The following is a 12,581-nucleotide window of genomic DNA, read 5'->3' on the forward strand; positions in this document are numbered from 1 at the left end:
AATGGCCTATGCCTCTAGCAGTTAAATTGCTAGCTGCACATCGTTGTTCATCGCTGGCATTAGCAATTTGTAGTAATCATTCATCTCTGCTAAAAATCACCAATCTGACATCAGTGCTATTTTTTACATCTCTCTGACTAACTTATTGGGCAAATAGAATGTTCACTTTCCAAGAGAATTTTCTTTTAGCTTAGTGAATGGAGCAAAAATTGACTTTGCAAAGAATGCCCAATCATGTTCAAGGAAAAGAAAAAAACAGTATTTATAGGTAATAGATGATGGTGGGCAAAGCCTTCCCTTAAAAAGTGAACAGCCTATATGCCTTTACTAAATCAACCCCATTGACTTATTACAAACACAGGATAAATAGACATACAACTTCATTAAGTAGAACAAGCTTTGGCAAATAGTATATAACATGTAACCAGTGTATTAAGCATTGACTCCTGTTCTTCAAATCACATACAACTGGGTGCATTCAACAATTGAGATCAGTGATAAACATTGGACCACACTAAAAAGTCAAAGTTCATGGTAAACCTCCAGCTGAGTGGTAACCATGTTTTTATAAAGACATTGTTGCAAGGCAGGTTTTTTTTGCTTGAGCTATGATGAATTATGTATCCACTGAATATTGGTATGGATGTGGCTTATCTGTAGTCAGGAATAAAAATTAAATGTCAATAACATTCAAAACTCGGCATATGCCATTATTATCATATATGAATTTCCATAGAACCCAGTACAGCTCCATCAGCGATGATCCAGCTGTGGCTGGTTATAAATCCATACTGGTGTTAACAACTGTAGATCTGTTTCCAGACTTGGCATTGATAGAAGGGGTACACACATACTGCCAGCCTTCCTAGTCTTCAGGAAATCTAGACCCTCCGTGCACAGATATGACACCAATGATTCATAGCCTGCTTCTGTAACAGTATAAAATAATACTTTTGAGGCTGAGCCATTCGAGCCATTCGTGCACAGATATGACACCAATGATTCATAGCCTGCTTCTGTAACAGTATAAAATAATACTTTTGAGGCTGAGCCATTCATAAGTCGGTGCTGAAACATCCAGGGGTCTTAGTTCTGTGTATTACTGAAATACTGTCCTTCAATGGTGCTCTTGCAGAGTAGATCTCCATATTTTCAGTCTCTATTAGTGCATTGTGTGTGACGTTAACAGTTCTAATCGTCTATACCTCAGTGCTCAGTTGAATAACAGCTTGGTGTGGGTTTTTTTCCATGTAGCAGATATCAGGTGGACTTTCCCTTTTTAGAAGCTGTGTTTTTTCATTAGTGTCATGGGCAGGTTCTGTGTCATCTGAGTGGTATCCAGACTGGTAATCACTGGTTTGGTTGGAGGATCCGGATGTGACTGATTCTTTGCTTTTACTTGGCATCAGAATGCTAAAATGAGTTACAAATACAATAATTGTAACTGCAGTTCAGGTTTTATAAACACTGTGCTATGACCAAAATTACTGGATCACATAACTGTGCAAAACCACTTTGTTTTACAGAGTGGTAAGAACATAGCAAACCGTGTGGGGCTATCTGTGACAGCATTACTACAGAAGTAAATACAGCTTGTTCAGGTAAACTTATCACAGTTAAGTCAGCCATACACTGGCCATTCTTAGTGCCTGTAGATGACATGAACCACTAATGATGCTTAACAGATTTGTTGTGGTGCGCAGATCCTGAGTGGTTAGGTGCCAAACCTTGTAAGTATAAATGATGAAAAAGAAAAAAAATATTTTAATATAAACATATTTTATTATAGTCTGTACAAAAAAATCATTATTTTAAAAAAACAGTAAATCAATTTTTTGTACGGACTATAATAAAATATTTTTATATTAAAATATTTTTTTCTGGAGTTTATTGGTCTTGTCGACTTCTGCCAAAAACTTTTTTCTTTCTTTTTCATCATTTACACTAGTGATGCCGTACGTGGTACATTACTAGGTTTATGTGCAGAACTGCTCATTGGGACAATATATTCTCTTTTAATCAACAAATGAGAGAGGCATCGGACTTGACTGCACATCACTATAGATCACTATAGACCAGGGGTGAGCAACTCGAACAGTCCAGCTGTTGTGGAACTACAAGTCCCAGGAGGCATTGCAAGACAGACAGTTACAGGCATGACTCCCAGAGGCAGAGGCATGTTGGGATTTGTAGTTAAAATACTGCTGAAGGGCCCGAGTTGCCCACCCCTGCTAATAGTAGTCCAAAACCTACCAAAATAAATTTCCACTTTATTATTTTAGTTCCTGCTTGTCATATTTACAACAATACTTGTGGGCCATAAAAATATAGAATTTGACCAAAAGTATAGATTTCAATAAAATATGGGTCACAAATTGTTAACAGACACCATCTGGGTCAGGTATTCATGACCTCCAGACTTATGTTAGCCATACACAGCCTTATCTCTCACTGAGAATAGGGAGTAGACAGAGAACTGACTTTACGCTACTGCAGCCCAATTTCTCCCTTATCTATGAAAAAACAGTAATAATCACAAAACAATTTTTTAAGCTGATTTTGATCTATGTCTATTGTCTAGAAAGTTAAAGGTTCAGTCAATCAAAAGTGATATTTTAGCCATCGCTGGATCCTGGTGGGCTAAGTGAGGCCCTGGAGTATTAAAAAGCCTAGATACTGCAGTGAAATCTTCCTGTAATAATTCCTGACTCTGTCCACTTGGGATATTTGGGTATTCTTGTACACCTTTGCTTGTTTCAGCACCTCCTGTTATATTCTCTAACAAAACAGCCAACAGGGACAGCAGGAGTCAATATGGGAATATCAGGTATGGCAAATAGAGTACCTGAGAGATATAAGAATAAGAGAGGCGGTTTAACACTATAACAACTACCAAAAAATAGGTGGACAGACATAGTAATCCCTACATTTATCAGGGATGTTAAACTGGCTCCAATTCCTGAGAGTGAATGGACACCATTATGGCTAGAATTATAAAGCCTTACACCCACTAAAACTATATATATATATATATAGAGAGGAAAAAGCACAGCAACTTTAAGTATCTTTAAAAGAAAATGTTATTTTTTTCACCTGTTAAACCTGTACTGGGTAAATAAAAAAAAAAGATTGACTGTTATGGGGCTTGTTCCATTGTTGTAGCAATTTACAATGCACAGTTATGGACAATCACAGTATATTTGCAGTGTATTCACATTGCATTCTAGGTGATGTAATTATGATGTAGTTATTGATCATTTTCATTCATTGGTGTTAAGTAAGATTTTTTTTCCTGTTGCCTAGTATCCACCAATCAGATTCATATTAAAATTAGATTTCTTTTACCTAAATAACTGGGTTTCTTGTTGTGTGTTCTCCAGTTTTCTCAACTCTTCTGATGCAAGTATCATCCCACTATCTGTTTGGTTGTCCTAAAAATGAACACAGGTTTAATACACGGTGGACAGTTCAAAAATATTGTAATATAATAATCAGCCGGCAGCCAATGAAATGATGCTTACATCAGGGGCTACTCTCACTGAGGACTCCACAGGGATATCCTCAAATGTCTTCACGCTGACAGGCCGGCTATTTCTCCTCGTGTTTTGGATTAACCTGTAGTCAATGAACAATATTAGATATATTTAATTAAAAGATTTCTTAGAATTTAAAGCAAACAAACTATCTGAACACAAAAACCTGATCTTCATACTGACTCCCAAAGTATTAAAGCCATTAGATCATCATGACAGGAAGGGACCAACGTTTCCAAAAAAAGAGTTCAGCAAAAGCAGCCAACATAGTACAAGTGTTGTTTAAAGCTCAACTACAGCTATTTTTTAGTTTTTATTTCAGGGTTTTTTTTTTGTCTGTGATCCCACTGGGGAGATTTCCCATCACTTACTATCACTGTGACACCCTTACTAGAAATAAAAAAGAAAAAAAACTTTTGTCACCAGAACAGAAAGGCAAAGACAGCATTTAAAACATTGGTGGAATTTCAAACCCTTCTCCTCTCTACTAAAAATGTGTTCTTGTCTCATTGGAGGAAATCTCTCTAAATGGAACACAGATAATAAAAACCTGATAGAGGCTTTAACCGTTCCAAAAGTAAATACAATGTTTTGGCTGGAGTTGGGCTTTTCCATAATCTTTCTGTGACTTGTGAGTTTCTCATAAAAGCCAGGTCTCAGGTTTTATATGTTACCCCTTCCAAGCAAGAGTCAGCAATCAAGATCTTAAACTGATAAAAAAAATAATGCTCTGCAGTACATGTCATGTTTGTAGGATATACAGGTTAAATTTAGGTCAGTACCTTATTCCGGCTGCGTTGTCATAGTGGAATTTTGAATCACACATTTCCTCTTCTTCCATACAGGAAACAGGTGAGGTCGGCATTGAAAGCCCAGAGTCTTCTTCAATGTTCAAAGTCACTGTAAGTGGAACATAGTCTTTTCCATCCTCAGAGAAAAATAGAAACACATCTTATGAATGGTACATGGTCCAGTCCTATGTTCTAAACACGGTTAAATTACTTTTGTTAGGGCTATTAATTATTTTTTTGATTATGCTCAAAAATGTTGAAAACAAGAGAGAAAATATTTACCAACTGCACATTTGCTTGCAGCACATTTCCCAGATGCTCCACTAGTTCAGTAAATGTGGGTCTCTGTAAGGGATCTCCATGCCAGCAGTCCAGCATTGTCTGATATCTGGTATGACAAAATTAGGTCAGTAGGTGAAACACTTTTTCACTGTTAGGTCTAGTAGATGTTCCTTCTGCTGTGTAGATGACTTACATTTCCACAGTTGCATAATCCGGAGCTCTCATCCGTGTCCCCTCTTTTAATCTTCTACAGAAATCTTCATCAATCTGGACACCAGGATATGGAGATCCACCTAAAACAAAGATGTTAACCATTCGTCAAACTTGCTTTGAGACCATAACAAGGCTGCACTATTCTGGGCAACACATCACACCACAACACACAAAATATTTACATCTGTGAGCTGTTATGCAAAACAGTGTAGGTGTGTTTTCGTTTACTGTATATATGGGTTAGTTAGTGTACCTTAAATTAATGTAGCCTTAACATAGCCCTTTAAGGCTCAAATTTTGTCTGATTCATGCTGAAACATCTAAAATTCGAGCCATGGGTGGCCCTGTTGGCACCACTCGATTTGACGAAAGTTGACTGAAAAATCAAAGGAGCCAGGTGAAAAATTGTCAGCTGAACAGTGACTGCATTCACTCTGTTCTGAATGTGGGGAATGGGGAATTCATATCATTTTCTCTTCTTCAGCCTGGGCGGAAGAAGAGAAATCGACACGTGTATGGCAAACCTTAGTCTGTTTTTTACATTTCATATCTGTCACATTCTTTCACACCATGCTTAAAGGAGAACTATTGGGAGAGTAATATATACTCTACCCAATAGTTTGGGTCAGCGTGTGACACTGCAGCTGTCTTATGCTAGCTCTATAGCACGAGAACTGAACGATTTAATCGCACAGCTCATGGCTTCTCCCTGCAGAGAGAAATCTGCCAGTCACCGCTCCTCACAGGGATTCCCCCCTCCCCTCTCTCTGTTCTCCAGCACTCATTGGAGGGACAGTGGTTAGTAGCCCGCTATTTGCTAAGTTTGCGTCATAGGAGTATATTAGTATATGTACTCCTGTGACCCATAAGAGGAATAAATCCCCCCAAAAAGTTTGGCTTTAGTTCTCTTTTAACTTCACCTGTTGGATCTGCTGTGCCCTGTAAGTGTGAGATTTAATTAGATGTCTACTGAGAACAGTAGGAACAGGAGCCATTGAATGTGGTGATAAACCTACCCCCTTTCTAGGATAAATTACCAATTCACACAAAAAATTAGACTTTCAACAGTTAAATGCCCATTTCATGCAAAAAGGGTAATGATTCCATACCTAAGCAATTTTTATATAAGTAAATTCAAATTTTTAGTAAACTATTATTATGTTAAAAAATTATCAGAAACAATGGACAAAGTTAAAATAAATCATATATATATCTTCAATGAGCCTATAGTAAAGATTGCTGTTTTATCCATCTGTTGTTAGAACAATAGTTATACACTGCATTCTGGAAAACATGCAAAGGTAATAGCTCGTAAAGAGTGGAGTTCGAGAAGACTGACCTACAGCAGAAGGACTTAGCCACCATGGAGTAACTTCCCATATAATTGTATCATTTATAACTTATTTAAATTAGCCAATACAAAAACAAATATCTGTAAAGGACTACAAAATAAAATTATGTTTGTTAGACTATATCTAGCAACTTCTATGATGATATCATGATATTCTGTATCATGGCCAGATTAACATAAGGATTTCCTGTGCATTTATTTTTCTCCATGAATGCGGAAATAAATATGTGTGACTCACCTAATGAGAAGATTTCCCAGAGCAAGACCCCAAATGACCACACATCGCTTTGTGTTGTGTAGACTCTGTCAAAAATGGTTTCTGGCGCCATCCATTTGAGAGGAAGTCGAGCCTTTAGAAGGAAGTGGAACAGTTAAAACACAGAAAAACAAGATTACAACAGGAAAGTATATTATATAAATATGATATATCAGATCCTAGAACTCTAATTACTTACATCCCCCTTCCGTACATAATCTGGATCTTTATAGACATCACGTGCCAAGCCAAAGTCACAGATTTTGACCACATTATTGTCAGCCAGGAGTATATTACGAGCTGCCAAGTCCCGGTGAATGCACTGTAAAAACCACAATACATGGTATTAAACTACTTGTGTCTACAGCTTTCTTTTAAATTTTCATACAGTTGAAATTAAATTTAAAAAATCAAGTTATATTGTTTTGGCATGTATGAACAAAGATTCAAGTAAAGAATGTATTAAAAAATAATGCAGATTTAGCAGATACCTATGTGGCCACAGCATATTTTATATCAGTTTAAGGAAGACATTCATCTATACCTATTAAAGTATATGTAAAGCAAAAAATATTTTATATACAATAGGAAAGGATTAAAACCCTTGCCAGGTTTTTATTGCTGGCTGTGTTCCTGCAGTAGAGACTCTCCATTGACCATTGCCACCAGAATAAAGAATGAAGGTATATTCAAAATGTGGGAAATTGGGACACCTTTTCCGGTGACAATGGTCCCAGATGGCATTTCCTCTCACCTATGAGATATTTCCTCTCATTTCCTGCTGTGTCAAAAGTTAAAACATTTCCCCAATTGGACACAAAAATGATAAAGGTTTTAACTATCATCTTCTCTATCTAAAACTAAACAAAATGTTCTAGATTTAAATATGTTTTCTTTCCTTTAAGTTTAGGAGAAGGTAATAAGGCATCTTCAGTGTAGCACTTTAAGGACAGACCTAGACATACTTCCTGGAAATCTCAACACTGTTCATGATGCTGTACCTGTGAGAATTTTACGTTGGCCCTACCTTATATGGAACGTACCAGTAAAGACAGCAACAACCTGCAATACTGTATGCCTATATTTACATATAATTTGACTGCGTTCTGTTTCCCCTAAAGCTAAAATTTCTTTCCTAGTGGACTTCTGGAAAAATCAAAGCCAACTCTTTTTAGCAAAACGACTTGAACATCCTAACCGATGCAATATTATATTTGCATCTAGTTCTATAAGATTCAGATTAACACTGTAAGACAAATTTCTAATCACTTGTTTGCTTTAAGCTGTCAGAAAAAGAAGAACATACTTTACGTGAGGCCATATACTCCATGCCACGGGCCACCTGGAAGCTGTATGAGATGAGGTCCTCCATGCTTAGCTGGTTTTTACAAACCTCTTCAACTTAAAATAGAAAAAAAATTCAAATTAGAAATTGCAAGCCGATCCTATAGGTCTCTTATTTTGAAAAAAGGGGGGGAAAATGTCAATAGTGTTGTGCAAACTTTCAATTATCTTAAAGGTTGAGAACCCTGCCTCCTCTTCCCTTGAAGGAATTAATGTGTGTATTTTTTATACAGCTTGTGATGTGATGGGTTACAGAATATTTACATTAATGTGAAGGTTAAAAAATTAAATACGAAAGACTTTAAATGTCAACCAATATAAATGTAATCAAAAAAGAAATGTCCTACCTTCTTCTTCCTCCACATCACTCAGAGATTTCTCCTCTGCAAAACCAGAACTAGCTGAGCTCTGGCTGCTGGCAATACTATCCAGTCTCTTCTTCAGATCCCTGGGTGTTTCTACATAGTGCTGTTTGGCCTGTCTGTACCGCACAGACTTGGTCTGCAAAAGAGGAAAATATAAGTTTTTCAGTCAGTAGAGAGAGTAACTTACTGTTACTGAATAGTCAGCTACATTTCTATATTATAAACTTTCACTAAGAGCTTAGCATGTTGTTCAGAGCATATTCTATTACTATTTAGATAAGCAGAATATGGGGACACGGTGGCAGCTAAGTGGTAAGCAGCTAGCATGGAGTTTGAATGTTACCACTGTACATACTCTGGGTTTCTTCTACAATCCAAAAACGTAGTGACAAGTCAATTATCAAGAGGTTTCCCTTAGTCTAATGTCTATGTAAAATCACTGGCCAAGCAAGTTCACAGGTGCACACCAAACAGGGCCGGTACAATACACCAAAAACAACAAACAACTGCACAGAACTTCTTGTTATGCTTCAAATTTTATGCAGATTTACTGTACATTTGCTCGCTGTTCAGCCCATCCTCTTAAGCATTCTGCTCAGAGCAACTTAATGACTGATAGAAGGAGTTTGAGTTGGAGGTAATTTATAGCATTCTAGTCAATCAAATAATTCCTATAACAGTACAATCTCAAAAAACAGAGTAATAGGTGTTAACATTGTTAATATTTAACACTAATATGATCATATTTCTTTTAAAAATTATTATTAAGAAATAATAATAAAAAATACTCATATATACATATATGTAAACATATTAAAACACATGGCTTGATTTGGTTAAATGTTTTAGTGTTGAAGGAACAAATGCTCTTGTTGCTGATGTGTAGATACATCATTATGTGAAAACTGATACTGCAGCCCAGTGCTAAGACTGCATGTGCAATTTAAGTTTTTTTTATAATGTGTAACAACATTCTGTCTCTTGTCTGTGAGATCAGATGGCAGAGACAGGAAGGATGCCAAATAGCACTCCATCTACAGCAATTCAGTACAATAAGTTTAAAACACTTAGGAATGTAAACACATTTAATGATTAAAAGAACATATTGTGTGTTTCATGCATTTATAAATACCTTGTACAGAACAAAGTCATTCCTTTTATTTCTTAAATATGCAGAGAGGTTTCCAAAATGGCAGTATTCAACAATTACCATCAGTGGACCTGTAAGAAAAAAAAAGGAAACTCATTTTGTATGTGTATACCTCCAGTCTGCCCATCATTCACTTGTGTAAAATTGTAAAAATCTTTATTTAGACTGACAATCCCATCCCAACCACCAGTGTTAAAGTGCCATATTTCTGTGCCACATATGTGCTGCTCCAGACTATAAAAGATAAGACTCCCAAAAGAACAGAACAGATGTGGCTGACTTTAGTGGTGTTTCCTGCTGTGATCCAACCTAGCATAGGACATGTCCAATCATCAAATTAACATTTCAAAAATATTGACATTAAAATGGAGCTCCAGCCAAAATATTTATTCTTTGATTTGGATGGGGGGAAAGACTTTAAACCTCTGCCAGGATTTACTTCTGTCTCTCCATTTGGCAGAATTTCCCCCAATTCATTGTCCCAGTGATATCAGTAACTGAAAAAAATGTTTCCCTACTATGTGACCCCAAAGGCAAAAAACAAAAAAACACTGACAAAGGTTCTAACATTTCCCAATTGTATCCAAAAGGGTTCAGCAACAATTACACTTGAAACAAATAGTTCTCTACAGCAGACTTCTTAAAGACAAGTAGGTTGGCAGTGGCCCATTCAGTACTGAGAAGGGTTTAAAAAAACTAGGATCTAGTAGACAGAATGAAGAGTCCTTACCTCCTGGTTTGGTGCAGGCTCCAAGCAAGTTCACAACATTCAGGTGGTGACCAATGTGACTGAGGATTTTTAACTCTGACATCAATGCTCTGTATTCACTATCAGTGGCCCCCTCTGTTAAAAACAACAAACATATTGTCACAAGAATACAAAATATAAACCAATTTGTTAACATCAATGGTGGCCTTCAGATTTACCTTTCAGCATTTTCACTGCAACAGTTCTGCAAGTGCCAGTTTTATCGATTCCAAAGGCATCGGCTTCCATGACTTGCCCGAATGCTCCGCGGCCAAGAGGTTTCCCTGTGTGATGCAAGATATTACAAATGAGAATTCATTAAAAGGAAAGATTTCAGCCTTACAAAGTAAATGTTTTAGAAAGTAGTAAATCAAACAAATATTTAAATCTTGAGTAAAACTAGATTTAAATGCTGAATTGTTTGTATGGGGGATAGACTCATAGCTCTGAAATGGATAGCATTGCAGTATCGCTGTTTGTAGAACTCCGATCATGAATGTGAAATTAACAGTAGGGTTTATTTACTAAAGCAATAAGAAAATGTCAACTGTGCAAAGTGAATGTTTACTAAGCTTAGTAAATAAGATGAAGCTCTGATTGTTTTAATCCGCCAATTATGTGCTGGGAAAAACCCTATTAATTTCCCTTGCACATAGTTAGGTATTTAAGATAAAACATATCCAACTTATTTACTATTATTTACTTTCCAATGTGAACATATACTTTTCAAAGTTAGCATGTACTTTTCCAATAAATACACTTCATTTTTCAGGGCAAGTCAGGGCAAGTCATGTGAATGAAAATCTGCTAAATGTTACTGAAAACCATGGCACTTTGGATCATATTACATTAAACTCTATCTTATCAATCAAATGCAGTCACATTTGTAAATTTCCCTGTGTTATTATGTTCATTTTTTCCATGAGTTTTGATTTATGGTGGACATCAGAGTTTAAGTTTCTCAAGATTTATATGAATGAGTCACTATTTTCTACAAAATTGACATGCTGTGACTAGATAGTAGTATTAGTAGTAGTAGTAATAATAATTTTAATAATCATAATATTTTCCTACCACTGATAGACACATACCTAATTTAAGGCGATCTCTTGAAAACTCCCACTTTGGTGAGTCATAGAGTAGCCTTTCACACTGCTCATCAAGCGGTACTTCACTGGGGTCCATAATTATAGATAAATAGCCCGCCTTGAGTTCCCCTTCATTGGGCTGGAAACATATAACACATCTGGTCAACTTTCCATAACAGTGTAAAAAAAATGACAAAATAATGCCTCTTTGTGCCACTACTGTATAAGTCTGAAAAAGCAGAAATCAGCAGCGACACCATAGTTCAGTTCCACAGTCCCACACATTTCCCAAATCATGTTCACACGGATCATAATTCATTTTGTCCTTTATAACAAGAAAATAATGCCCAGGAATGTTTTCTTCATGGGCAATTGCAATTAAAAATAAATTAATACATCCTTAGTGAATCATGGAACAGTGTGATGGCATTGAATGAAAAAATGTGTCTGTTGACATAAGTACAATAGGAAGGACTTGAAACAAAAAGCTTGCAGTCAGTTTTCATTTGTCATGCCAGGCAAATACTAATGGACAGTAGATAATCTTGATTCATTACCCTCTTTACGGTCCGGAGGATGATTACAAGAAGCATCCAAAAGAACAAGGCAATCACACCAGTGCCAACCAGAATAATGAGCTCCAGATTTGTCTTCTCTTCAGAGTCTAGGGGGAAACAATTGGAAATTTGACAGTTTATGTCAGCTCTCTGTTTTAGGGTAGCTGTAAAGTCATCAAACACAGTCCATTAACTCTGAGCAAGGAGGATTACTGAGGAAAATGAGGCATACTGCTATGTTGGTTCAACAGAACATTTCTCTTGTTTGATGAGTTTAGCATTACATAGGGCTTACGTATAGTCTGACTTTAAATGTCTTAGTTCCAGTACTACACTTCAGTTCCATCCTATCTAGCAGGCCTCCCATCTGCTGGTATAACAACTAAAGAAAGACCAAATATCTAAAGCCAAGACATTTTTAGTTTTGGATAGAGCGGTGAAGTGTTATTGATTTAGCTCTACCTGTTGTCCCAGTGACAACTCTCTAAGAGAGGATTTCTCCCACTTTCCTTTTGCTACCTGTCCTGTCAACAGGATAGTATGTGAAAGGAGATCTCCTAATGTTGTTTAAACTTTAAACTCTTCTCTACCAAAATGTAATTTAAAAAAGTTTTGGCTTGAGAGATACTTTATGTACAAACATTGCCCCCTTGTACAAAGATTTGACACTTGTTGTATCCCCAAAGCTAGGCACACAATGGAGGGCAGAGGAAAGAAAGAAAGGGAATCAAGCTAGAGTAGATCAGCAATGTGACAGACTTTAAATATTATTTGCTGGTCAGATAGGAATAATTGATTGGTTGGGCTTAACTCTATGAGTTGAAAATAGATTTTGAGTATCTAATTACTCTCAATATAATAATTAGAAGTCTGTGTGTCTAAAGCTAGCCAACACTTTTTGCC

General features: G+C 36.5%; 1 protein-coding gene across 1 annotated transcript in view; it reads right to left on the reverse strand.

Annotated features, from left to right (window-relative positions):
- Nucleotides 1–1,039: 1,039 nt before the first annotated feature.
- The window catches only part of KDR (kinase insert domain receptor), a 31,270-nt gene continuing 19,728 nt past the window's right edge, over nt 1,040–12,581 (reverse strand). The window contains exons 16-31 of the mRNA XM_018575700.1: nt 11,679–11,785; nt 11,125–11,260; nt 10,213–10,317; nt 10,016–10,129; nt 9,268–9,356; nt 8,118–8,271; nt 7,733–7,827; nt 6,626–6,748; nt 6,409–6,520; nt 4,800–4,899; nt 4,607–4,712; nt 4,316–4,461; nt 3,679–3,699; nt 3,522–3,597; nt 3,346–3,431; nt 1,040–1,413 (exon numbers count right to left, since the gene is read on the reverse strand). Coding sequence (XP_018431202.1) covers nt 1,200–1,413; nt 3,346–3,431; nt 3,522–3,597; nt 3,679–3,699; nt 4,316–4,461; nt 4,607–4,712; nt 4,800–4,899; nt 6,409–6,520; nt 6,626–6,748; nt 7,733–7,827; nt 8,118–8,271; nt 9,268–9,356; nt 10,016–10,129; nt 10,213–10,317; nt 11,125–11,260; nt 11,679–11,785 — 1,784 coding nt within the window. The 3' untranslated portion in view covers nt 1,040–1,199. The remainder of the gene's footprint in view (nt 1,414–3,345; nt 3,432–3,521; nt 3,598–3,678; nt 3,700–4,315; nt 4,462–4,606; nt 4,713–4,799; nt 4,900–6,408; nt 6,521–6,625; nt 6,749–7,732; nt 7,828–8,117; nt 8,272–9,267; nt 9,357–10,015; nt 10,130–10,212; nt 10,318–11,124; nt 11,261–11,678; nt 11,786–12,581) is intronic.

Source organism: Nanorana parkeri, unplaced genomic scaffold (assembly GCF_000935625.1).
Source record: "Nanorana parkeri isolate BGI_ZX_2015 unplaced genomic scaffold, ASM93562v1 scaffold54, whole genome shotgun sequence".
NCBI lineage: Eukaryota > Metazoa > Chordata > Amphibia > Anura > Dicroglossidae > Nanorana > Nanorana parkeri.